The sequence below is a fragment of the Salvia splendens genome, chromosome 8 (assembly GCF_004379255.2).
Source record: "Salvia splendens isolate huo1 chromosome 8, SspV2, whole genome shotgun sequence".
In the NCBI taxonomy this organism is placed as follows: Eukaryota; Viridiplantae; Streptophyta; class Magnoliopsida; order Lamiales; family Lamiaceae; genus Salvia; species Salvia splendens.
The window spans coordinates 3,848,170-3,874,617 of NC_056039.1; the positions used below are offsets into that span (position 1 = coordinate 3,848,170).

General features: G+C 36.2%; 4 protein-coding genes across 9 annotated transcripts; 3 read left to right on the top strand and 1 right to left on the bottom strand.

Annotated features, from left to right (window-relative positions):
• Positions 1–592: 592 nt before the first annotated feature.
• Positions 593–2,402, bottom strand: LOC121744379. 3 transcript variants are annotated; one of them, XM_042137898.1, is made up of 4 exons: positions 2,156–2,402; positions 1,898–2,013; positions 1,580–1,648; positions 593–940 (listed from the first exon to the last, which is right to left on the bottom strand). In XM_042137898.1, exons 1-3 carry the CDS (start codon positions 2,311–2,313, stop codon positions 1,626–1,628), a joined length of 297 nt encoding a protein of 98 aa, XP_041993832.1. In that variant the 5' UTR covers positions 2,314–2,402; the 3' UTR covers positions 593–940; positions 1,580–1,625. The 3 variants fall into 3 exon arrangements, with proteins under 3 accessions (XP_041993832.1, XP_041993834.1, XP_041993831.1); XM_042137900.1 differs by lacking the exon at positions 1,580–1,648; XM_042137897.1 differs by lacking the exon at positions 1,580–1,648 and having other exon boundaries at positions 1,856–2,013.
• A 3,903-nt stretch (positions 2,403–6,305) lies between these two features.
• LOC121744061 (transcription factor bHLH113-like) lies at positions 6,306–8,215 on the top strand. The gene is made up of 5 exons (XM_042137501.1): positions 6,306–6,680; positions 6,756–6,869; positions 6,971–7,039; positions 7,598–7,738; positions 7,833–8,215. Exons 1-5 carry the CDS (start codon positions 6,456–6,458, stop codon positions 7,980–7,982), a joined length of 699 nt encoding a protein of 232 aa, XP_041993435.1. The 5' UTR covers positions 6,306–6,455; the 3' UTR covers positions 7,983–8,215.
• Positions 8,216–8,706: 491 nt separating this feature from the next.
• Positions 8,707–21,068, top strand: LOC121744563 (DNA repair protein REV1-like). Of its 4 annotated transcripts, none has more exons than XM_042138147.1 (24): positions 8,707–9,054; positions 9,374–9,515; positions 9,744–9,859; positions 9,950–10,026; positions 10,386–10,873; positions 11,755–11,919; positions 12,107–12,239; positions 12,318–12,406; positions 12,507–12,557; positions 12,632–12,835; positions 13,013–13,132; positions 13,372–13,464; positions 13,995–14,054; positions 14,129–14,215; positions 14,948–15,031; positions 15,109–15,181; positions 15,973–16,041; positions 16,166–16,264; positions 16,768–17,055; positions 17,167–17,246; positions 17,443–17,963; positions 18,873–18,933; positions 19,151–19,247; positions 20,931–21,068. In XM_042138147.1, exons 1-23 carry the CDS (start codon positions 8,885–8,887, stop codon positions 19,199–19,201), a joined length of 3,321 nt encoding a protein of 1,106 aa, XP_041994081.1. In that variant the 5' UTR covers positions 8,707–8,884; the 3' UTR covers positions 19,202–19,247; positions 20,931–21,068. The 4 variants fall into 4 exon arrangements, with proteins under 4 accessions (XP_041994081.1, XP_041994082.1, XP_041994083.1 ...); XM_042138148.1 differs by having other exon boundaries at positions 16,166–16,255; XM_042138149.1 differs by having other exon boundaries at positions 8,970–9,054; positions 9,165–9,515.
• LOC121744564 lies at positions 20,854–21,873 on the top strand. The gene is made up of 2 exons (XM_042138151.1): positions 20,854–21,186; positions 21,262–21,873. The coding sequence occupies exons 1-2, from the start codon at positions 20,885–20,887 to the stop codon at positions 21,635–21,637; spliced, it is 678 nt and encodes a 225-aa protein (XP_041994085.1). The 5' UTR covers positions 20,854–20,884; the 3' UTR covers positions 21,638–21,873.
• The last annotated feature ends 4,575 nt before the right edge of the window (positions 21,874–26,448 follow it).

Genomic DNA, 26,448 nt, shown 5'->3' on the forward strand with positions numbered 1-26,448 from the left:
GGGTAACTAGTTGATGTCATAACTCATAATTCCCTCAGGACTTCATAAAAGTTGCTGGGAAGTTTATTATGGTCAAAATATAATTGAATCCATATATGTGGGTGGCTACACAGTATATGATTATATTCTTTGGGTATAGGTAGTTACTTTTATGGATTCCCACTCCATGAAACATCTAACATGTCGAGCTTTAAAGTTAAGTAACAACAGTACTTTATTTTATAGATTGAATTATATTCTGCAATTCAGAAGACGATTCCCTAATCCTCTTTACATCACAAACATTGCACCCAGCCTTCTAACCAATTCCCTGTCTATGCAACTGGCGGATGTAACTAAACTACTGGTCATGAGATGAGCCAAGCTTAGTCGAATATACCATTTACAGAATAAAAACCATCTTAGAGGAATCCAAAATAGATGCCACACAGTCAGTCACCCTAGGCCCCTGCTAGATAGAGTAACTAGTAGAATTCAACATTATCTTTTGCCAACTAAAATGGTGATCATTAAAACAAAACAGGTTAAGAGAGTGATGAGTTTGACATCCCAGCCAGCCAGCACTAGACGTATAACTAATGGCAGAGTGGTGTAGAAAAACACAGAAACTTCAAATTAATTGGGAAAATAAAAAATTTGGCAACTGTATAGCCAGTGGTGCACTGGATTGTAAACACCAAAGTTTAAAGAGCATCATGACTCAAACTCCAATATACAGGTCAAGCATATGCATGCATATATAATGCAGCACTTTTGAGTGTCTCAGAATTTAAGACATTGAGCCAGTAATTGCAATTCAGTCAGCAAAGACAAGGAGGGAAGGACATATCTTTATTTGTTTTTCCTATGTAATGAGGAAAGTTCCAGGAAGACACCCCTAACGACAAGACTCAGATCTTTGAGCTCCTTCTGCGCAAGACCCAGAAATACATTCAAGTACCTGCGACAGTGTAAGATGAGTAAATGACACTAGCTGAGAAACAGTCTGAAACTGTGTTTAACTTTTATAAAAGAGCAAATTTAAGTGTTTGCTGAGGTGTTTAGCACTCTGAGGCAGGGGGCGCAGCATGAACTATGTAGAGCCACTTGTGACTAAGATAGTGGTGCAAAAGAGACATTGAGAAAGTAAGTATGAAACTACAATCTAATCCTTGATTTCAGTGAAACATTTTGTGCTATAGCAAAAAAGGAATTAGAAAGAAGCTACTGCCATCCATGTTCATCAAACTTTTTCATTTAATATCATTCAAGTTCGTTAAATAAGGCATTCCCAGAAAATGTTCAATTTGCAGTACTCTGAACATGGCAGTATAATATTGACACACACATACAAACATGACATGTATAGACTCAACCAACAATACAAGTTTCAGAATGACATTGAATTCGGAAGATCATAGTGTTTTAAGATTAATCATATTCGGCCTGAGCTTTATATGTTCCACATTTTGTTAAAAACTAAAAACAAACAGATTTTACAAAACAATAAACTTAGAAGGCATGATCCAAGGCATGATCCAGTGTCTTCTATTATCTCACTTTTTTGACCTACAATTGTACAAATTGACAATTAACCTACAAGATAGAGTGAGGGAGACTTTGATTGCCTGGAAGCGCTGCTGAAATCACCCATCTTTTCCAATCCTCCCTATCAATCCCAAATTCCCAATCATTCCACATCTCTTTATCAACCAAATTCAACAAAGTTACATAAACCAAATACCCCAACCTTTATCTCATGGGTGATTGCACTTAGTTACACTAATACGAATATTCAGAAAAAGGAAAATTCCAGTTCCTTTATGAACATTTAATTATCACGATGACAATCCTCAGACAACAGTATTTGACTCACAAAGAAACTATTAGCGATCTTGACAAGAACGGCGGAAGGTACCGTGGGACAGCTCACAGAAAGCCCGCACGTTGAGAGACGTATGTGAAGTCAGCTGCACTCCCGCCATGCTACTCAATGGAAGCAACGACTGCGCACATCCTAGTTCTCCCAGTGTCCTGTAACATCAAAAAACTTCATAAAGCCAACAATAATTCGATAAACAAAATATCCAACGCAATAATTAGGGTAGGACAATGACACAATTCAGCAAGAAAAATGTAGCAGTTCCGGTGCAACATGGATTAAATTGAATTTGACCTGGGGTTGGAGAGGGAGAGGCGGGAAGGACGGAGGCGAGGGGCGACGATCGGGGAATGGACTAGGCGGGTTGGGGCGGAGAGTGGCGGCGAAGAGCGGAAGGCGGAAGCCCTTGCGGTGGAGATGAGAGATCTGGAAATTGAACCACGCCAAGCCATTGTTGTAGAGTTCTTGTGAATTTGGGGAAAGGGCTAGGGTTTTTGTCTAGGGTTTTAGAAATGATTTTGGCAATTTTGCGGTAGGCAGTTGCTCGGTTCGTATTTTCCCTATTTTTATTTAAAATACCAACGAAATATTTAATTTATTTAAATCAAATAAGGACAAAATTAACTAATTTGAATCATAATTTTGGTTGAATTTTTATTAATCTCATAACTTTCACTAGTATTAAATTAGTACGGAGTATTTTTTTTGTGTAGTGGCCAATTTCTAAATGATATCCGGTGAACATATAATGATAAAAAAAAAATAGTACTAGTACAAAAGTTTTATCGAAATTTATCATAATTTTAATGGTAAGAAACAATTGAAAAATTTGAATGCGAACTTTGAACATCTCTATTTGTGATTTAGCATGCCCTCTTTTTAGAAAGCACTACTCCGTATTAGATTAAATCGTCAGGCAATTGCGATCTATCAAGAACGAGTTCAAGGGCAAGAACGTGCTTATAGAGTGCAACACTACTTCGATGGCCTCAAAATCTGGCAATTGCAAGCCACCTGGAGAAAGAAACTTGCAAAGTAATCTGGCAATAGCTTTTTTGTTTTCTCCATAGTTTCTTGTTTGTATAGATTGGATAGAGTTATGATGCAGCAATGCCAAATTGATATACAATCTTAATGCTAATATAGTTTTGTATGCTTGTTAACTTTGAGTATTTGATATGTACATCACACTACTCTACTTAATGATTCCATTTTTATTCATATTTCAGATAAACGTGATTGCAATAATCATCCTACTTTATGATTCCATTCCAGGGATGAATGAATATGCCCTTGTTGCATAATTAGATCCCTATTTGACATTTGTAAAGAGAAATGAAAATCAGAATCCATTCATCGCTTTAATGTGAGCACACACGGCGCAGTTACCAACTTGAAATATGCACAGTAAAAAATTAACGATAACGCTGAGTCGATTAAAAAATAAAAATAGAGTTCCTTTGAAATATAGAAAACGAGCATCAAGAAATGTGGTCAAATGCATATTGCTTTGGAAGTTGGAGAGAAGAAGATCGTGAGACGAGGACTGTGTTGGAGAAATAGATCTGCATTTTTCATTTAACTACATTAATTATTTGTGAAAAAGACTGTTTGTCGCTTTCACTCTTTTTTCCCCCACACGTGTCCCCATTTTCTTATTTTGTTTTGGAGACATAATTTTATATTTTCATATTTAACGTCCCTAAAAGAAATTACTAAATCATAGTAGTAGTACTAGGAAGGTACTCCTTCTGTTCCAACTTAATTGTCATTTTTGGAGTGGGCACGGGTATTAAGAAATGTAAAGAAAAATTGGTTGCAAAAGTTACTGGATTATGAGACCTATTTTTTATAATAAAATGTGAGTAGAATGAATTACTGGAATGTGAGACATACTAACTATTTATGGTAAAAATGAAGTTAAACAATTAAGTTGGGACGGTCTGAAATGGAAAATAGTAACAATTAAGTTGAGACAGATGGAGTATATAGTAGTAGAATTCAATTTGTGTCGATTTCATTTAATAAAGAATTCAAACTTTTTAATTATATAGTACCCATTCCGTCCACTACGAAACATGTTTTATGAAAAATTGATGGAAAGAAATTAGTGTAACATTAATTTCAGTTAGTATTAGTTTTAAATGAAATACAAATGAAATGAGTTGTGGAATTATCATATATAGTAAAACTAAATCAGGACTCATATTCGCTGTCGCTGATGGATCGAAATAGAAAAACTGGCTCCTAATCGCCGGCGGATGGAGTAGTAATTAGTAATTACGTACTACTTTTTTTAGTTTAAAATTTTCAATTAGTTGTCTTAAAGTTCTCCTTATCAATAATTTCATTTTCCTATAAATTGGACTCATGATAGTATACCCTAATTGCTTTTATAAGCAATACCACGAAATTATAAGAATAATAATAGTACGAGATTCGATGTTTTAAATATAAAATTATAAGTAACATACTAATAACAAGTTCATCATCGCTTAAATGTGCCGAATGGATAATAATATCTTAATTAGTTAATTTAAATGGCCTTTTAGCCAGACAGTATATATAATTAAATAATACGCGGCATATTTTACAAAATGTAATATGCCGTATTGTTTTATTAGATACTACGTACATATGCAGACAATGTATCATTTAATTTCTTCACATCCCTTTCCCTTTACACCTATAAATAATTAAATGCAAGGTACTTGGTACTTATATAAACTTTATTCTAGAGAGAGGGACAAATTAACCAAATTGAGATATGCTCTACTTAATTGATAAAACGACATAAGTAAAATGAATTATCACCGAAAGTAATTTATCCCAAAAGTTGAATTTACTTTCTCGGGACAAAAAACCATAAACCATAAATCATGATTCATGAAAACACTTTTAATGCACCTTAAATACCGGATGGGTCTTATTTCTATCAATTTTTTTGAATTGCATGTTGTTATTTTCAAGTATATGTATCATTAAATATTATATTTAATTTTATTGTTTTTAATAAATAATAATCACATTCGATTAATTTATTTATTCACATTGTCATATAAGTAATTAATTGTATAAAAATATAATTTATATTCATTTAACATTTTCCACCACTTTTCTTTAAGATTCATGCCGATTTTTTTCCACCACTTTTAATTTCTTTAATATTCGTGCTGAGTTTTATAAAATGTCAATGCTATTTAATACACATAACTATATAACAATGGAATATACTCCGTATATTTTACTAACCTTTTCCACCACTCTTCTTTACACCCTTTAAGATTCTTGGCGAGTTTTATAAAATGAAAATATCATTCAATGCATATTACTACATAACAATGAATACAAACAAACATTCTAAACACATTAGTATCCCTCCGGTTCTCATTAAAAGTCTCATTTATTTTAAGAAATTATTTGACTTTATATTGCAAGCTGAATAAAAAACATTAATGAAATGTGAATCCGGTTATTATATAATAAAATATTAAAGAAGTGAGTGAGTGAAATATGAGATATTCTAATGAAGACGAACAAAATAGAATTTGTAATGGAGACGACAACGAGTACTACAAACTTAATAAAAAAAAACAGAAGTTCCGTATGGCTAAACTAATCCATAAAGTCGTTCAAAATAATTGTAATGTCATTCAATTCAAATTAAAAATCAAACCGAAAACTCTAAGAGCATCTCCAATAGCGGTGAGCGCACCGGCTAGCCGGTTCTTGGCGCTCGCCGGTCCGCTCGCCGAACCATTGCAGCCGGCGAGCGCCCAATCGGCGAGAAAAACGGCGAGCGCACGCCGATTCCCGAGCGCTCGGCGATCTCGTGGCCGCCATTGCAGGCTCATGTACCTTTTTTTAATTTAAATGAAATTATTGCATTTTCCCGTATCTGTGTCGTAAGTTGAATTCCGTATTTTGTGTGATTGTTATTTTTATAATTTTGTTTATTATGTCTGGGCTATTGTTTGTCCAGTTGCTTGTCCTGATGATGTGGCAGAAGGAGTTTTAGTGCTGATGATGTGACGGGAGGAGTTTGTGATTGGGCTATGGCTGATCTATTGCTATTGGATTGGAGATGCTCTAAAAAAACTTAGTACTACTAATTACATTGATTAATAATAGTAATTCCGTATGGATGAGTCATGCCATGCATGCAAGACGAGTGGGCCACATTGAGTGGAACCCTGCCACGACCTAAAATGGGTCGGGTCATGGAGTATGGGTCGCCATACCGCTTTGGAGAAATAAAGCACGGTTTTCCTCGGGTCGGGTGGCTTTGGAACTTTGACTGTTAGACGACGACAATACCGAAGCCCGCTGTCGTCTCATCTCCCTCCCTCCCTCCCTCCCTCTAGAGAGAGAAACGGACCACCACTGTTTCTACTAATTTCAATACAGATATAGAGATTACTATGCTGCTACAGTTGTTGAAAAACACAACACATTAATAGGCTAGCCTAGCTACACCTACATGTATGTAGTAGGAGTATATATATAGCCATAGCCCTTCGCTTTTCTCTTCATTTACTCTCTCTCTAAAATCTAAGTCAGAAACCACTCTCTTTCTCTGCCTTTTTCTTCATCAATGGCGGGTAATTCCGGGTTCGGGGATGACCCGCTAGCACCCGGGTGCTACTCTCAGCTTCTATTCGGCGACGAGATTTGGGGTCTGGATTCGGATGGTTGCTTCGGCTTTGATGATAATAGCACCAACCCCAAAATGCTCTGTTTTGGTGACTATGGAAATGCCAAGAAAACGGAGCAGAAACCCGGACTCACATGCATGGCTCCTTCACCCAATATTAACAATGTCAGGATTATCTATTTTATTTTTATTACTCTGCCAAAAAAAATATTTTTTCTCTCAATTTTTTTGATGGTGCAGAAGAAGAGAAACGGGTTAGGCACTCGGGCTGCGGGGCAATGTGACGGAGCCCCGGCTAGTAATGGTAAGAAGGCGAAATCGGATAAGTCTACCGGCGCCGGCGGCCATGCAAAGGTGAGTTTGATTTTTTTTATTGATTTATTAATATTAATTTCTACATCTGTTATTTAATCTAAAAAATAAAAAATTGTGATGTTAATTTACTGTTTGTTTAGGTGGTTAAGAAAGAGAAGCTTGGTGAGAGAATAACAGCGTTGCAGCAGCTCGTGTCTCCGTTTGGCAAGGTCGGTTTGAATTTGGCATGGTCTGAAATTACTGTTTGATTTGATTTGATTACTATGTCATTTCATTTTATTGATTTGATTACTTTACAAGAGTAATGTAGGGGGTGAATTCAAAGAAGTGAAACAATTCTTAATTATACACGTGATGTGATGTTCTGTCTAGTCTATTGGGAAATACAGTCAAATAACAACATGTTTGAAGACTTGAAGTGGTCCCTTCATCCCTTGTTCCCCAATGTTTTTTTATATGAGTAGGGAAATCTGTTGGTTGTTAGATTTTACGGGGAGAACAATCAGCGTATTCGATACGCGAAAGGGGTACGACTATAGTAGGAGTAATTGATACACATGAATCATTGAGTAATCAAATTTTCCGAAAACAAATTGGTGATATTGGTGTGTATTTAAGTTGATCTATTTTTTTTAAAATCATGTTTTCAATGTGAGATGTGAATATCTCAACAATGGTTCCATAACTACATTATTGTACATACATATTTAATTTGGATATTATGTATAGAACTGTAGAGTCATAATACTAAGCTGGGCATTGTGCAGACGGATACAGCATCAGTGCTTCACGAAGCGTTGGGTTACATAAGATTTTTGCACGATCAGGTGCAGGTCCTCTGTTCTCCATATCTTCAGCACATGTCGCCCTCCTCCTCGGACGCCCCCCATGGTTGTCTATCTGTTGGGGTACGTATGTCTCTATGCATTTGTTTGTTGTTCTTATATTCACGTATGCTATGCATATGTTGTACTAATAGATTGTTTGGATGTAATTTGACAGGATGAAATAGATAGCAAGAGTGGTAAGGATGATCTGAGAAGCAGGGGGCTGTGCCTTGTCCCTGTTGATCTGACCTTGCATGTGGCCGACTCCAATGGAGCCGACCTCTGGTCGTCTGCACGCATGATTAACACTGTTTCATCAAGCTAGGTTTAGCTTGGTTTCTGTGTTCACAAATATGCAGTTTGTGAAGAAAAAGAAAACTAGTACTCCTACTAGTAAATATCAGATGTAAAGATAAATTTTTGTTTGGAGGTAGGGAATTTTCAAGTGTTTTTTTTTGGGCCCCCAATTTTTGTTTAATAGCCAAGGCAGGGGGAGCAACATAATGTGAACGGTGTGCTGGTGATATTCTGGCACTTTTTAAAATGAATTCAGGAATTTAGTTTGTTGGTCTGTTTTCTAATGCTTTGATTTGATGGTTGTACTATTTTTACTGGCATGTACCTTTATGATGTACTCCTATTTTTTGCGTTGAGTATAATTGTTCTTCTTATGCTATAATTGAAGTATGGGATCCATTTTGGAATGTTGATGATTTTGTGTAGCGAAATAAAACTGAAGAAGTGTTTTGTTGCGAGGTAGGGATTGCCGGATGATCCTCATGGCCGTTGTAGTTTTAGTTCCTAGTTGAATCAAAATCGATTTGACCGTCAAATTAAGGCTACAATCATTTTTATGAAAAAAAAGAGACTAATTCTCGACTCACACCGCTTGCCATCATATCTCTGGCGATGCTTTGCGGCAAGAGAGGGAGAAAAAATATACTACTAAGTACCAATTTTATGTAAAGTAATTAACCAAGAAAAAAATGAGATAATTGAAATAGTTGAAAATTAGTTCAGTACCAAAAGTCGACTATATCTTGCTTTGCAAAATTTTTCTACTGTGTCTACATTTGACACAAATCACGACGTCACCGCTTTGCCGCGTCATTTAAATTCTTCCCCTCCAAGTTTCACTTTCTTATATAAATCCTTCGCGAAAACATTTCTCGATTTTTCACAATTCAAATTTGCACTCGAGTTTTTCCAGTGTCTTTTGCGGTAGTGATGAGTTCCAATTCGGGTTCCAAATCGAAACGGAGTTTGAATTCGACGTCTTCAAACCCTTCTTCATCCGATGGCAAGAGGAAAAAAACCGCTCAGAAAACCCTCGGCATGGCTTGGGGAGCGAATTCTCGTTCCGCCTTCCGCAAGTCACCATTCACCGATGTTGGCAGGTTTCTGATTTGTTTACATGAATATAAAATGTTAATTGTCTATTTGATACCAGATTTCATTTTGTCTGTGTGCGGGGAATGCGTGATTCCTTGTAATTGGTATTGTGCAGTGCGTGTAACCTTATTCGAGTGACCTTTCAGTGAAAATCAAGGATGTTGGAGTGGATTTTGTAATATACTGATGAACTGAAGCACCCTGTTCAGTTTAATTGTGCAAATCATGATGTTAATTATTACGAATTGTTTGAGGGGTGCAATTTTGTTGATAACAACTCTTTAGTGCTTCTGTTTCTTGATGGTTACTGCTTAATTGGTTTAGTTACATGGCTGTGAAGAATCAGAAATTACAGGAGCAGTTTGCTGCTGCTGCTTCAAGCTCTTCATGCAGTGGGTCCAGTTCGGGGAATATATTTTCTGGGGTGTCAATTTTTGTTGATGGATATACTGTTCCCTCAAGTCAGGTTATTTTGAACCCTGATGCATTTGGCCATTGTTTTGCACTTTGAAGATGCATTATTTGTTATAAGTATTCTTCATCACTGACTTCTCAGAGTAACATATACTGTTTCTAGTATTGTTTTTCTTCATCAATAGGTTCTCTTTCTTCCTTTTGTTCTTTTTGAATTGGAAGAAAAACAATGGTTTATTACTGCGACACAGTTTTTCAAGTAATCTTAAGAAATTTCCAGGAGCTCCGAGGATATATGTTGAAGTATGGAGGTCGCTTTGAAAATTATTTTTCAAGGCATCGGGTCACACATATAATTTGCAGCAATCTCCCTGACAGTAAAATCAAGAATTTGAGGTTCAGTACCTCAGTCTGTAAGCAGGCATCATGCCGACTAACTTACTAGTTTTGTTTTTGCTTGCTTAAAGGTTTTTTTTCATGATGTAGGTCATTTAGCGGTGGGCTTCCAATTGTTAAACCTGCGTGGCTACTGGAATCTGTTGCTGCTAATAAACTTCTTAGTTGTAAGTGTGACTGGAAGAGATATGGTGGTATATGTCAGGTTCATTCGTTGTGGCCCAGGATTTCATTTCCTTTTTCTTAGCTTCTATAAATCAGTGAACATGGTTACTTTACATTTAAAATTATTAGTAAGAGCAAACACAAGCAGTTCCCCCCCCCCCCGCGTCCTTCTCAGTGGTCATCCTAATCCCAAGAGACACAAGATAATATAAAATAATCTAGTACTATATCATGATTTCAATTAATCTTCATTTTCATAGGCCAAATGATTTCCACTATCTCGGGGCTACTTTTTGGTGGTCTTCAAGATATACATGGTACCTGTCCGCTGTCATGACACTTGGATGTTTTGTTTTGGCAGGGACTCCTTATCAACTTGATCAACTTGCTGCTGAAAATTATAACCAAGCAAAGTTGTCTTCCTTCTTCACTCTCCAATACAACGAAGCACCAAAGATTGCAAATAATTCTGTTGATGATAGTAATAATCAATTAGTTATTAGAAAGGATGAAGGTCGTGCCTCTTTAGAACAAGCAGAAAGCTGCAATGAAGAAGAGATTGACCTTTTGCAACTTAAGACTGATAGGGTGATGTCTGAAGGGCCATCGTGCAGTGTAGAAAGTTCATGTGAAGTAAAAGGTCTTGAGCAGAGTGATTGTTCACCTTCAGATATGAAAATTTCTGATTTGGAGTACAGGTCTAGTCCATGCAAGGCTACTGTTACTCATTGCAGCAATAGCTTGGATAATTATAACTCTTGTGAAGCTTCAAGCTCAAGAAACTGTCTGCCCACAAATCAACTCCACTCAACACTCTCAGATCCCAATTTTGTGGAAAATTATTTTAAGGTAAAAAATATGCCATTTTTGGTTATAATTTATTTTGCTGCTTGCTTCTAAATAAAGACCTTTAAATGAATTTTCAAAATTGACACATTGAAAATATGAGCTTTCATCTTTTGTAGTTTAGGTTGTGAGCGTAGTGCGTCAGAAATGATGTTGTCCAATAGCCAAATCTTTATAAAAAAAGAATGACCATTGCAGTTGCAATATGTATCATTCTCTGAAATTTACAATTTTGGATAAAGTGGAGATGCAAACAAAATTAGTCATTTATGCTATCGTTTCTCCTTTAATTTCAGTTTTAATCTGAAATTCCATTACGTATGTAAAGTGTGTGCTTCAGGTTAATATGTTTAGATAGATTTTTTATGAAATAGATTGTTTTGTTGAATGTGTGGGATTCGAGATGAAAGCACCCATTTGGATCAACCTAAACTATTGCACAGCATGTTCTTCCATGTGAACATGGCTTCATGAGCAGTCCCCTGTGCAGCCTAACTATTTAATTACTGGATATCTGGAATGCATGAGGGGAACTCCGGTAGTACATATTATGTAGATCCTTTTTGTTCTTATCCAGTTAATGGTTAAGTTTGGTCATATTATTTTCTACTCTTTTCCGACTAAGATCTATCTTTTACGAATATTGCATGTTAAATGTCCCCCATAAGTATAGGCAATCCTCTTATTTGCTTATATTACTTCAGACTGAGTGTATTTTCTTCTGGTTTATATGTGTTACTATAATCCAGATAACCATTTTTTACTGCTTGCTGATGTTTAGAAAATTTTGATCTTTAAATATTCTGGCCTTCTGGTGCGGAATTCTAAGTTGAAACGATACGATCAGACATATATAGTATTCTAATAAATGTTACACCTTTCAGAGTTCCAGACTGCATTTTATTGGTACTTGGAGAAACCGATATCGTAAGAAATTTCCCAGCTTGTCTAGTGGGATTACATCCGGAGTTTCTAATCTCTACACTGTGGGTTCCAGTCAGAAAACTGGTGTAGCGAATGAGAAGAATGTTGTGATACACATAGACATGGTAAGCACATTAGCAGCTTTTATAACTAAATTATGACGTCCTCTCCCTTTATGTCTCTCTAATTGATTTGGTTAATTCCTACTCTTTTGTCCAGCCAAATTTGTATCTTATTGGCTTATGTGTTGGGTATTACTTATTTATGTTTATCCTAATTTTAGTTTCGGTTAATTGAATGGCCTGTTTTCAGGACTGCTTCTTTGTTTCAGTAGTCATCAGGAACCGTCCTGAGTTACATGGGAAACCTGTTGCCGTCTGTCATTCAGATAATCCCCGAGGCACAGCTGAAATTTCATCAGCCAATTATCCCGCCCGAGAATATGGTAGGGGGTGTCCTCTGTAAATCACACTTCTACATTGTTTTCCATATGCACTCTTGCTAATTCCATGCATTCTTCCAGGAGTGAGGGCAGGAATGTTCGTCAAAGATGCAAAGATTAGGTGCCCTCAGCTTGTAATTGTTCCATATGACTTCAGAGCTTATGAGATGGTATCAGCTCAAGCGTAGGCTCATAGCAGTTATAATAATTTTCCTATATGTTGCATGATGGTCACCTGTCTCTTCTTCAATATGATTCTTTCATTTTCAGGTTGCAGATCAGTTTTATGACATTCTTCACAATCACTGCAACAAAGTGCAGGTCTGTCCTCGTCAATGCAGTTGAAATGCTATTTCCAAGGCCCTGTTATTCTTGAAGTGTTGTTTCTATGGCAGGCTGTGAGCTGTGACGAAGCATTCTTGGATGTATCTGACTCAAAAGTGGGGGACTATGAGCTTTTAGCCTCGATAATCAGAAAGGAGATTCTTAACACCACAGGATGCACTGCTAGTGCAGGAATTGCAGAAAATATGCTTATGGCTTGCCTTGCCACAAGAACTGCAAAACCTGACGGGCAGTTCCATATTCCTCCTGGAAAGGTACAGGTCTAACATTAGTTGTTTCAGTATGTTCATATCTTTTCTTCACTAATTTCTTTTTCTCGTCTTATAAAGAGCATCTGCTCAAGAGGGTTCATAGTTTTGGCATCAAATTGGAGAACTTCCAAAATTCGTACTTTTTGTTTATCCTTGTTATCTAACCATGGCTCAGTCCAGGTGGATGATTATTTATACACACTTCCTGTTAAGGCACTTCCTGGTATTGGACATGTTTTGGAAGAGAAATTGAAGAAAAAACAAATTAGAATATGTGGCCAATTGCGTCCAATTGCCAAGGTAATCTTTACAGTAATTGGACCGAGTTTTTTTCATTTGGCATTGTTTGTTATGGCTCTTTCTTTTCGTACACATCCTTTTCAGACTGACCATAAGTTGTCCAAAAAGTTCAGAGTGGCTTTTCTTTGACTAATGTTGATGCACTCCGTTCTGCTCTGACCAACTCTGCCTTAGGTTTATTCAGATATTTCTCGTGGTCATTTCAGTCCTCTTGATTTTCCACTTTCTAACATGTCCAGGAGTCCCTTCAAAAGGATTTTGGAATGAAAACTGGAGAAATGCTGTGGAACTATAGTAGGGGAATAGACAGCCGACTGGTTGGATTGATTCAGGTGAGTTTCTCTTTGAGTTTGAAATACAAGGTGGTCTTTGCTTTATTTTCTATGGATCTTTGTTTTTCAGTGGATTAATATTCGTCCAACTCGTTATCATTTGTATGCTTGGTGTAGTTGATGATATCTACAGTCTTTACTGCTTGCTGGATAGACATGGTTCTGGAGTCCTCTATCACAAACATGTTCAATTGGCCTGAAAAGTGTGTAACACAGGCTTAGTTAGGCCAATCTGCATGAGCGAACTTTGTACAGAACCCATGATTGTTAGCATTGACTTGCCTCTTGACTACATGACAAACTAGTTGAAACAAGATGCACATTGACTTCAAAGGCCTTTATTTTTAATTGAATTCCAACTGAAGTATAAAGTTTACATCCACATAATTCTTGTGATCATGTTGGTGCCCCTTAATAGTCTTCTTTTCTACACTGCCTGTAGGTAGATATTGTCAATATCATATTTTAGTTATGTACTCCTCCTACATATTTTGTTTTATGTTTTTTTTTTTCTTTTTTTTTTGCTGCAGGAAAGCAAGTCTATTGGGGCAGATGTTAACTGGGGTGTCAGATTCAATAATGCAAACGATGTTAGTCATCCATCATATTACGATTCTTCTGTACTTGAAAGTTAAATTTTGTAACTGTTGTTTTCTGGATTCAGGTTCAGCATTTTCTAACAAGTCTATGCAAGGAGGTAGCACTTCGATTGCAGGGATGTGGAATGCAAGGACGAATTTTTACACTCAAGGTTGTGTCTCATTTCCTCAAGTAAAACAGTATATATTTTAATGCAACTGTTATAGAATGCTGTGCGGCACCGATACGGATACGTATATCCGTATCCGAAGGATACGGATACGCGGGTACAGCTCTTTCCCAAACAACCCAATACGCGGATACGTTTTAACTATTTTTTTTAATAAATAATAATAGTGCATAATAAATTACAAAATTGATATTCTAATTCAACATAGAGACATTAAAGGTCTATTACACTCAAAATAACATGATAGCAGCAGGTTCTAAATTAGGAAATAATTAAAAGGGAGAGAACGATGTCATACTGCTGAAATTGAAAGCTCTAACAGGGGAAGGGAGAGAACGATGTCAAGAACCTTGCTGCAGCCGCGCGGGCGTGGGTCGTCGTCGTCGTCTCAGGCGTGGGGACGAGCTGGGGTAGGGCAACACATTAGCCGCTGCTTATATACTCCTTTCAACAGGGCTCCTTTAGATGGGCTTTAAACTGGGCCGTATCCACCGAAGATACGTATCGAATCTGAGGTTTCCCGGCCCAATACGGCCCACCTCGCGGATACGCCCAGGATACGTATCGTCGGTGTATCCGTCGCGTATCAGTATCGGATACGTATCCGATACGCGATACGGCAACAGGGTGACGTATCGGTGCCGCATAGATAGAATGTGTCGGCCATTAGATGATATCATAAATGCTTAAACAACTATTCCACCTTTATTCTAGATAAAGAAGAAGAAAGGTGATGCAGGAGAGCCAATAAAGTACATGGGTCATGGGGACTGCGAGAATCTGAGCCATACGATAACGGTACCAACTTTGCTCATGTGGTGTTCTTGAGGGAAATCAGCTCAATGTTTCTTATACATTTAAGGGTTCCTATGCAGATCCCAATGGCCACAGATGATGTCGGCGTGCTTCAGAGGTTGGCAACTCAGCTTTTTGGACATTTCCACATAGGTAGTGTAGTAGTCAAGCTTATTAATAATCTTGACTGGCCTCAATTGTTTTTCATAATGCTTGCTTACATACAAACTAGAATTTACCATGTAAAGAGTGGTGTTTTTAGTTGATTGGTTTGGATTGATCATATTTGAAAGACCAACTAACTAGGTTCTTCTGCAATAAAATCTATTTTCTAGATTTCTGAAATATAGGGATGCTTGGGTTTAGTTATTGCTTTAGTACTAGTAAAGCTTACTTCTTCTTTAACTTTCTTATCTCTACTTGTGATGCCCTGCCATGATGTATATTAACACGTACACTTGATGTGTTCTTAACCCTATACAAAATACTTGCTCTGACTATTTATCGTCGTGTACATTTCCCCAAATGAGAGAATCAGTTTAAAAGTTTTCTGGTAATTTGCTGTTTCTTAATACTGTTATTGCTGTTGTCATCATCCAGACTTGTGATGTGATTCTACGTTTTTCCCTTCAGTGTCCTTGGGATAAATAAGTAAGAATGCTTAAAGAATTGTTTTTAGAATTTATGCATTAGCACATAGTCAAGTAAGTTGGTTTCCAAATATTATGGGAACACAAGGGCAACATTTCCCTGATAAGCTGTGTTTTGGAAGAGAAAAATTGCATACAACTAGTGTATATATGACTCGTAAGCAATATCAGTAATATTTTTGGACACCATGGCACAGCATATATAATATAACAAGTATCTACTTGTCTATTTTAAATGCTTGTCTACTGAAAGTTATCTTTTTCTTACAAACAACATGCCTATGCCAATGCCAGATGTTGAAGATATTCGAGGTGTGGCCTTACAGGTCTCAAAACTTGAAGGAGCCGGTGATAGCAGACGTGGTATGATGGGATCAATTTCTTTGGGGATTTGTGATCATTTGGGAAGAAGGCCAAATTTGTTTTGCTAGACTGGATACTAGTGCATTTGCGTAAATAGATTTTTTTCTTTCTTCTTTTCTTGAAGGTAACAAACGAAATTCCATTCTTTCCTGGGTTTCCTCCACATCAGCAAAGGAGCAGAACCAGAACCTAATAAGTGATCTTCCAAAATGTGGTGAGTCAGGTAGAATAAATACGTTGTTTAAAGTTTCCCCAAAGTAGTTTTGTATGTAAATTTTATCTGCTTGAACATTTGTTTTTCCTTTGTATTCTATGATCTTATGTGCTATAAAGTAGAAATATATTGTGGTTAGAGTTTTTACACTCCCCATCGTTAAATTCTCATCTCCATCGAAGACTGAATCCCATCTGCTGTTCTAGCTTGGCGGTTTTGTTCACTTTCACTTCAATCCTTATCGGTTTATTGGTTCAAAATTTGTATCCATCTGCAACAATCGAATGAATGAAATTTCTAATCTGTAATAGATTGCACAGTGCCAGAGTTAGTAGTCCTTTGTACAGTTGTAATGCTGAGTTAGTATCAGCCAAAAGTTGTTATGAACAACAGGAATGTTATCTTTCTCATTTGGGGTAGAAAAGCAATTCAAGTTTGGATATTTCCTCTCATGCATAATGAAATAGGTTTGTCATATATTCACACATTTGATGGATCTATCTCTGATTTAGATGCTTGGAGGCCAACCAATGGTGTGTTGTGTCAGCCAGGCTCCAGCATGAAAGGATCCTGTATTGAAATGCAAACTGGCTTGTCCAGCTCTGAAACTGGCATTCACAATTCCACAGGCATTCCTCCTCTTCAAGATCTAGATGTGGCTGTTATAGAGTCTTTACCCCCTGATGTGGTTTCGGAAATTAATGAAATGTATGGCGGGAAGTTATTAGGTTTCATTTCTGCAAGTAAAAACAAAATTATCAATACAAACATCCATGATGCCTCAACAAAAAGTTACGAAGGTAAGTACCATGATGGTTTTAACTTGAATTATAAACTGCTGGATGGATATATAGCTGAGTATGATTGCGAAATTGCTTCTCTTATCATTACCTTGTAAATGTTGCTTGTAGATTCAGGTGTAGCAGTTGAGGATATGGGATCTCTCTCAGGGGCACATCTTTTGGAATCAAATACGGTTGCTACTGATAAGGTGCGAATAACAATCTTACTTTTCATGCGTGGATGGATAATGACAATTCTTCTGGCGACTTTGCTTAATGTTGCTACTTCTAACACATTTTTATTTTAGCTACTAAAACTTTTTTCCTATAATGTTTTGTTTTAAATTGATATTTGTTTTCCTTTTTTTGTTAAGATTTTAAGAAACATAGTAATGTGTTCTTAAGGTAATGGGATGTGACAAGGAAGAAGATCCTGATTTGGCTGCATCTGCTACTTTCTCTCGGAAAGATATCATGCCCTCATCTCTAAGTCAAGTAGATTCCTCAGTGTTCCAAGAATTGCCTGAGGAATTCAGAAAAGACATTATTGAGCATCTTGGCCATCACCAAGGAGCAGAATTTTTCAAAGGAGCCTTCAGTGATGTGTCTGATAAACAGACTGAAGTTGAATCCTCTGACTTAAGTGGCCTTTGGGTCGGAAATCCTCCGAAGTGGGTTAAGAAGTTCCAAATAAGCAACTGTGGCTTGTTAACTATTTTTGCTGAAATATATCTGTCTGGATCTGGTGGTTGTTTGTCTTCTCTACTGCAGTGCTTGATGTGTAGGGTATTTGTACTCACTGGAGTTGGCACTGACGGATTTGGTAATGATGTTAGTTGGCTGGATGAGCTTTTCAAGCAATATATAGATCTCAAAATTACAACAGATGTTGAGGAGATCTATGTATGTATATGCCTATTGAGAAGGTATGTTTATTAATCAAAATTCTCCTTGTTACTATGCTATGGTTATAAAGATATCTTTTATTCATCTATTACTTTGTCATGATTTTCTGTAATTAGTGCTTTAATTCATCAAAATTGTTTTCTAGCTTTCTTTATTAACTACAAGCATTGTCCATCATTTAAGCCATCTTATTATGAGTTCAAAGAGAATCTAATTGATCAAATTATCAGAAAGATTTAGTTGTTTCCTTGAATATGGTCCGAGGCAGATATAGAATTCTTTAATTTCCTATATATTATGATTCGGAGAAGCTGAAGAAGATTTTATTGTAGTATATGTTAAGGGTGTTTTTGGAGGAATAACATTGAAAATATGTAGTACTATTATCTAGTTCTCCAAGAATTGTCATGTCACACACTAATTTTGAGAAGAGTATGTCAATGTCGCCATTTTGACATTGTGAGTTGCTTTGTTTGATTTGCAGTTATATGCATAGGATGTTGCATGTTCAAATTATGTGAAATAATTATGAGGTTAATCAGATTAAAGTGGGATTCGAAATCCCAGTCCACAATTTATGAAAATGATAATTCCTCTACCTGTCTTCACATCTGCACTTGTTTGGTTTTTCTCAGTCCCTGCATTGTTTATCATCAAAGATACATGGCTGTGACAGTTGCAATTTTTACTCACATTTTCTCTGTTCTGTTGGAGTTTGAAGCCCATATATTAGAATTCTATGTGATATAGACTAATATCTTGGCTTCTGTTCTTGCAATTATGAAAATGTGAAGTTACCTATTGTCCTCTAGTTTCTACCTGATCTTTGAATTTATGTCGTCTAACATGTTGCTCTTTTCTAATTCATGGTGGTATCATTACATGTCCTTGTCTTAATTTGTTATTGAATTCAATTTTTCTTCTTTCAGGTTGACTGGGAGGTTTGAGTTTCTCTTACAAGTCTACAATGCTATAATGCCTCACTTGCAGGTTCTATACTGTACTTACTTTACTCTCCTTTATTATGTTTTCCCATCTCCGTACACACACCTTTAGTGCCCTTTTCCCGGAAACAGAGTCGTCGTGGTTTATCTTTAAACTCTATTATAACCCTTTTTTCCCTTCATTTTCTGGGAGGAATAATTGTTTCTGCTCCTTTTGAGTCTGACTTTTTCTTTATGATGACATGTTGACTCATATCTTTCAGGCATCTATGGGTGAACACTATGGGGGCACCCTTTGCATTCCTTTGCTGTAGAAATTGTTTGTGCAGACCTCATTGGCTATGACGGAAAATGCTATGGGTAAGCCATTAGTTCACTAGTTATGTATTTATTATTTGTATGTATCCATTCAGATGTTAAGTATGACGTTGGGGTGTTTGAATATTGTTTTTTTGAGTGCGTGGGATTTGAGGGGAAGAAACCCATCAGAATCAGAGATTGACATAGTGAATGCATAGTGTGAACGACCACTTAATACTTGGCACCTGACTGGATATGTTTGCGACCCACACTATTATCAAGCATACTTGACTCGTATAGTTTCTCTAGTATGATTATCCTATCGGCCCAAACGATTACACATCATGTTCTAGCCTAACTATTTCATTGTCGAATGTATGAAGGGAACTACAATAGTGCAGATTATGTAGATCCTTTCTGTTCTTATCCAGTAAATAGTTGAGTTTTCTCATGTTGTTCTATATTCTTTTCTAGCTAACACCTACTCCATGTAGGGCTGACAATTTTTGACACGACACGAACCCACACGAAATAATGGGTATGTGTCAAAGCTTATTGGGTTCGTGTCGTGTTCGTGTTACACGTTAAGAAATAATATTAATATATTATAATATTATCATTTTTTTATTTATTTTAAAATTTAAATTAGGTTTAGTCTAATGGAGCACTTGGTGTTAGCGTGAAAATAGAATTTTCATTTTTCGTATTATTATAGTGTCATTATTGTGCCGTGTCATATATGTGTTGTTATCGTGTCGTGTTGACCCGAAGTGGTTCGTGTCGTGTTCGTGTCTGAGGGTAGCGGGTCGTGTTTGTGTTCGTGTTTGGAGTTTTCTTAACGGTTCATGTTCGTGTTTGTTGTTATCGTGTCGTGTCGTTATCGTGTCGACACGATAACGACACAACACACACGATTTACCACCCCTAACTCCATGTTTTATTCTCTTCGGTAACATTGCATGTTTAACCACCCTCATAAATATAAGAGTGATGCTCTTATTTGCTGATATTACTTCAGACTGTGAATGTTTTTTCTTCTGGTTAATGTATAAACAGATAACCATATTGTACCTGCTTGTTTCTGTTTATCGGTGTAATTGTTTTTCATATTTAGAAACCTTGGCTCCTTCATCAGGCTTGGTGATAAAATAAATATCAAATTCGTGCTTTGCCTTTTTATTTTTTTTATTTTGTCATTTGGCATATGAGGAGGAAGAAAACTTTATGACTTGATCTTGTTGTTTTGTTTGATCGAGTATTATATAGGATACTTATGTCATTTGTTTTATGACTATGAATGGGAAAATGTTTGTCGACTCTTTAACCAGAAAGGCCTGTTCCTAATAGAAGAAATAACCAAGTCAATTGATATAAGGATATGTATAGTGGAAAGTGACAACACGGTGAAGCCTTCCTATAGTCAATGAATATTAGTATTAGTGTACCATCATCATTTATTTATAATTGAAAAACCAAAATTTTGTAAAGATCTACATGTGGCGGAATTCTTATCTTTATGGTGTTAGGCGGAATTAAATTACAGAAGACTTGGTCTCATCTTCTAGTCTTGAATCATTACTCTCTGCAGATAAATATTTAAATAATGTAGACGTATTTGACTGTATATGTTTTGTGTCCACTATATATAACCCTAGTGTTTTGACACTCATACCACACCACAAAGAAGAATAACAGCAATGGCTAACTTTGTGTTGATATTGTCTTGTTTGGCATTCTTATCAGCAATGCAAGGGAATGAGGCTGTCCAGTACACTGCCACGAACAACGCAGCAACAACGGCAGGTGGTGCTCGGTTTGTCAGGGATATCGGTACCCAGTATACCTTACAGGCCATGGATGCCTCCACCGTCTTCATCTGGAGGACCTTCCAGCAGAACTCTGCTGCTGATCGGAAAAATGTGCAGAAAGTGAGCTTATTCATCGATGACATGGGCGGGGTGGCGTATACCAGCAACGACCAGATTCATGTCAGCGCCAGGTATGTGTAGTTTTTTACCTCATGGAAAGAAATTTGTGTCTTGTTTCTATTTGTGATGAGTTGGTGTTGGTGCAGATACATTAATGGGTATGGGGGCAATGTGAAAAATGAGTTCACTGGCGTTTTGTACCATGAAATGACCCATGTGTGGCAGTGGAATGGCAACGGGCAGGCGCCAGGTGGTCTGATAGAAGGAATAGCCGATTTTGTGAGGCTGAAAGCTGGTTATGCCCCGAGCCACTGGGTGAAGCCCGGGCAAGGTGACCGATGGGATCAAGGCTATGACGTGACTGCTAGGTTTCTCGACTACTGCAACAGACTCAAGAATGGGTTTGTGGCTCAACTCAACAAGAAAATGAGAGGTGGTTACAGCAACAATTACTTTGTGGACTTGCTGGGGAAGACTGTGGATCAGCTCTGGAAAGACTACAAGGCAAAGTATGCAACTTGAGTTTATGATGGCGGCAAATTATGGTTATGGCTTGAGTTTGTATTTCCTGTTTGAACAATAAAAACTATCGTATACATGAACATTCAAAAAATGTGGATTTCGACATGATGTGATGTGTGTTGTGACCTGCTGTAATGGTCTATTTTAGAATATGATAAATACGAATATGATGTTCGAAAAAAAATTATTTTCAAATATTACGGAATACAAATTTCGTCGTCTAATTATAACTGAAATATATTTCCATACAGTATTTGAATTTATTCATGAGGTTTCGAGTTTTCTGAAATAGTTGTGACCTACGAAACGATTGACTATAATACTGTATGAATACTTTTTTCTCCTAAAAGCATCCACAATAATGGAATAGCACCCGTCTAGCCACAGGCTAACGGCTAGTCCACTATTGCAATCGGTTGACGGTAAGGACGAGCGCGGAGCGGATGAGAGGTCGGATGTGGACTAATCGGCTAGCCAAATTTATTTATTTTAATTTTTTTTGTACATCCAGAATAGTCCTAAGAAGACATGATCCCAAGCCGATACTTGACATGTACCCCCTCTTCCAGGCCCATCACAAGGAAAACGAAAACCAAGATTTGCTTTATCTGGTATCAACCGAGAGCTGCGAGCAAATAGAACACCTTTCAGGAGTATCAATAGCGTGACATGAATCGTAAATGCATGGATATGATGTACCAAAAAATCCGCGGTTCCTAACGGAATAGGTAACAAAGCCACTTTGCCGCCCACTGCTACTAAATCACCACCCCCCCAGGTTAAACTGGTACTTGTTGTTAGGCGGCCAGCGATCGGCTAGCCAAATTTATTTATTTTTAATTTTTTTATTTATACTCTACATTTACAACTAATTACACTTTATTTTTTAATATTTGATAAACACCAATAATTAAAATGAATTAAATTGTATTTGTCAACTTATTTGTTGGGCTAGTGCATTGGCTACGCTATTGCTAGGATGTTACTTGGCTAGGGCTGTGGCTAGGCTATGCAAAGAGTATAATGATATGGCAGGAGGAGTTTTTGGCTAGACTATTATTAGGCCGATTCTATTGTGGATGTTCTAATCTTTGGTTATGATACAATTTGGGCATTTAGGAGAATTAATTTTTAATATTATATTTTATAAAAAGATAAAAATATCATCTTAGAGATGTGATCAATTGCTAACTAATTAGCAATCCAAAATTAAGACTAATTTGTAACTATTAGATTAGGAGATCTAGTGGTTATATAATGCAAGTAGATTATATTTTAAATTTAAATAATTGTTAAATAAAATTAAAGGTATTAATATCAATTCTCTCTTATTAAAATTATTCTAAAATTTTAAATTTACGTAACTCTATCGATTTAAATTATTTTTTCGCAAAAAATATATCAAATTAAAGACAATTTTATAAGGATTCTAACGAGATCTCAATTGCATATGTTCCAACAACGTTCGGATGATGAAATTTAATGATTTTTATTTCAGTTTTCGTATATGTTGATAAACAGATTTTTTATCAACAAATACATAAAAAAATCTCAATATAATGCATGTAAAATCTCAATATAATGCATTTAAAATCTCAATAAAACTGTGTTGATATTTTCGTGTACTTGTGTTGAAATACTCATGTCATTGTGTTGATATTTGTAATACACTATGTTGATATAAAAAACACGAAAATTATGATATGATAATAGAATGCCGATCTTACCCTTTTGTTGATATTTTGTCTACTATTTATTGAAATTCATAAGATTTAAAATCATCCATTCATTTTAACATCTAAGGGTAAAAATTTAATCTTAATTTTGAATTTTGAATTATAATGTAATAAGCAATATAAGAGCACCCTTAACTAGGGGTGTGCATTCGGGTTTCGGTTCAGTTTTTTGTCAAGACCGAATCAAAACCGAAAAATTGAATTTAGTTCAATATCCAAACCGAACCGAACCCGAAAAATCGAAACCGAAAAACCGAAAACCGAACTTAAAAACCGAAAACCCGAACAAAACCGAAAAAACCGAAAAACCCGAAAAAATAAATATAATATTAATATATATATGTGTATAATTTATTTTATTTATATATACTAATAGAATATTTATATATAATATAAAATTAATAATACATATAATAAATATAATATAGTAGAATTTATTAAAATAATATACTATATATTATATATAATATAATATATTAAATTAATAGAATATATATATATATAATTCGGTTATTCGGTTTTCGGTTTTTTTCGTCGCCCGAACCGAACCGAACCGAAAAACCGAAATTTTTGTATTTTCAAAACTGAACCGAACCGAAAAACCGAAATAACCAAACCGAATTTCAAAATTTCGGTTTGGTTCGGTTCGGATATTCGGTTTCCGATTTTTTTGCTCACCCCTACCCTTAACATCCTAATATCTCCTAATGTTTATAACGTGTCCCAGTGGCACGTTCGTCATATCCTCATTTATAAATTTCAAATAAACAATTCCTTAAAATTAACAACTTTTTAATTTAGAAAAATTTCCATTCTAAGATTTGGACTATTTTTTGTAAGTAATATTTTAATTAATTTTTGGAGGGAATCATAAATGTAACTGGGCAAGAATTGGAGAAGGGTGGCCCACCAAGTTGGATTTATTGCTCTTTGTTCGGTGACTATGATTTACTATACAAGTAAAAGAGATGTGCAGCTCTCCTTTTTTTACATGAGTGGACAAAAATCACCCTGAATTGTTCGATTTTTGGGGGTGATTTACTTTTTGGAGGGATAAATTAGTCTTTTGAACAACTAATTCTGGATCAACAGTCCACTCCAGATTTAAATGCCACGATTTTTATCTGTTTTAATTCATGGGAATTGCTTGGGCCTGGCAGAAATGGATCAACCACACTGAACGCATGATTTTGCCAAGAAACAACCCAAAAACATGGAGATAAGGCAAAGGCAAACATGAGATTTTTTCGTTAGAGATTACTATCACCGATCCCCCAAATATGGCTTGTTATGGGTCTCATACAAATCTGACTTACTTAAAATAATTATCCTTTAAAATATAAATTCTTTCTTTTTTTAGTCCGATCCTTAAAAATAGAAACTTCACTTTTTAGGAAATTTCTTTCTCTCTATATTTTCCAATAATACACTTTTCTTTCTATCTCTCTTAATTTACCAATTTTTTTGTGTCATTTCAAAAGTTCCTAGACGGAGTGAGTATAATAGTGACGTTTTGGTATAAAAATTGGGTACACTGGCCAATTAGACACAATTTGGCTGGACAAAGGTTAAAGGGCATGAATTTAACCAAATACATATCGCAACTGTCTCAGCCATGAATCATCGACGATAAACACGGAAGGAACTGAGAAAAAACAAACAAGTGCAGATGTGAAGACAGGTAAAGGAATTATCATTTTCATAATTTGTGGACTGGGATTTCAAACCCCACTGTTAATCTGGTTAAGATGATAAAATGAAAAGATTTATTAATGCTAGCTAGCCAACAAGTTTTTCAAAGAATTAATGAAGAGTATAAGGACATGTTTTATTATGTAATGTATTTTTTAGTTTCTAAACTTTCTGAAGGACATATGTTACATATAAAGACATAATTAAAATTAGAAATAACCCACTGTTTATTTTTTACATAGTACTACTATGGATTGATTAAAAAGCATGGCTCCCTTTCATCAGGCAAGGGATTGTTGGTCACATGGTGATATTGTCTTGCTTGGCATTACTATCCGCAATCCGAGGGAATGAGGCTGTCACGAACAAAGTAGCGAAGACGCTAGGTGGTGTTCGGTTTGCTAGAGACATCGGGGTCGGTCCAGTATACCTTACAAGCCATGAATACCTCCACAGGCTTCATCTGGAGGACTTTCCAGCAGAACTCCGCTGCTGATCGGAAAAATTTGCAGACAGTTAGCTTGTTCATCGATAACATGGCCGGAGTGGCGTCAATTATGGCAACGTGAAAAATGAGTATGGTATTGGCGTTTTGAACCATGAAATGACCCATGTGTGGCAGTGGAATGGCAACGGGCAGGCGCCAGGTGGTCTGATAGAAGGAATATCATGTGCTTTTTGACATGCTGTAGTTTTAATTCTGAAATAGTGGAGAAGGGGCCTATCATCAGCCCTCTCTCACCATCCCTAAAGGGCCGTTCCAACGGCCATGCCCATCGTTTCGGCGATAGAGCCGATCATCGGGAAATAATTTTTGTTTTAATTATTTTTTAATCCTCTTTTTATACCTTCACTCTCCATTATATATTTACATTCACCCATTCATTCCCACTTTATACTGTTTTTATCTCTCATTCCCACTTTATACTGTTTTTATCTCATTTTATTTTATATCAATAATTAAAAATGAAATATCGAAATAATGCGGAGTGGAAATGAGATGAGAAGTGGGATAGCTCCTAAGATCGACCTTTATATTACAGGGAGATAGGCCCTATGGATAAAATGTTGACGTGGTAGGAGGAAATAGAGATAGGCCTATCCATTTTGTGAATGCTCTAATTTTTTACTCTCTCCGTCCCTCAAGAATATGCACTCTTTTCTTTTTAGTCCGTCCCACAAGAATATGTACTTTCTAATTTTGAAAAGTCATTTCTCTCTAATGAGGTGGGACACATTTTTCACTAACAATACTTTAGTTACTTTTTCTCTCTACCTCTCTTTTCCTTTACTAATTTTACATTAAAATCCGTGCCGATTCCAAAGTGCATATTCTTTAGAGACGGAGGGAGTATTATACAATTTAGCATTCTGTTAAAACTC

Bases quoted from the DNA above. Each gene is read 5' to 3' on its own strand.
- LOC121744563 (XM_042138147.1), top strand. From the start codon at position 8,885: ATGAGTTCCAATTCGGGTTCCAAATCGAAACGGAGTTTGAATTCGACG. The intron at 14,216-14,947 runs GTTGTGTCTCAT...CCTTTATTCTAG, and splicing joins GACGAATTTTTACACTCAAG to ATAAAGAAGAAGAAAGGTGA. The intron at 15,182-15,972 runs GTAGTGTAGTAG...TGCCAATGCCAG, and splicing joins TTTTGGACATTTCCACATAG to ATGTTGAAGATATTCGAGGT.
- LOC121744564 (XM_042138151.1), top strand. From the start codon at position 20,885: ATGGCTAACTTTGTGTTGATATTGTCTTGTTTGGCATTCTTATCAGCA. The intron at 21,187-21,261 runs GTATGTGTAGTT...GTGTTGGTGCAG, and splicing joins CAGATTCATGTCAGCGCCAG to ATACATTAATGGGTATGGGG.
- LOC121744061 (XM_042137501.1), top strand. From the start codon at position 6,456: ATGGCGGGTAATTCCGGGTTCGGGGATGACCCGCTAGCACCCGGGTGC. The intron at 6,870-6,970 runs GTGAGTTTGATT...CTGTTTGTTTAG, and splicing joins GCGCCGGCGGCCATGCAAAG to GTGGTTAAGAAAGAGAAGCT. The intron at 7,739-7,832 runs GTACGTATGTCT...GTAATTTGACAG, and splicing joins ATGGTTGTCTATCTGTTGGG to GATGAAATAGATAGCAAGAG.
- LOC121744379 (XM_042137897.1), bottom strand. From the start codon at position 2,313: ATGGCTTGGCGTGGTTCAATTTCCAGATCTCTCATCTCCACCGCAAGG. The intron at 2,014-2,155 runs GTCAAATTCAAT...TTGATGTTACAG, and splicing joins CTCTCCCTCTCCAACCCCAG to GACACTGGGAGAACTAGGAT.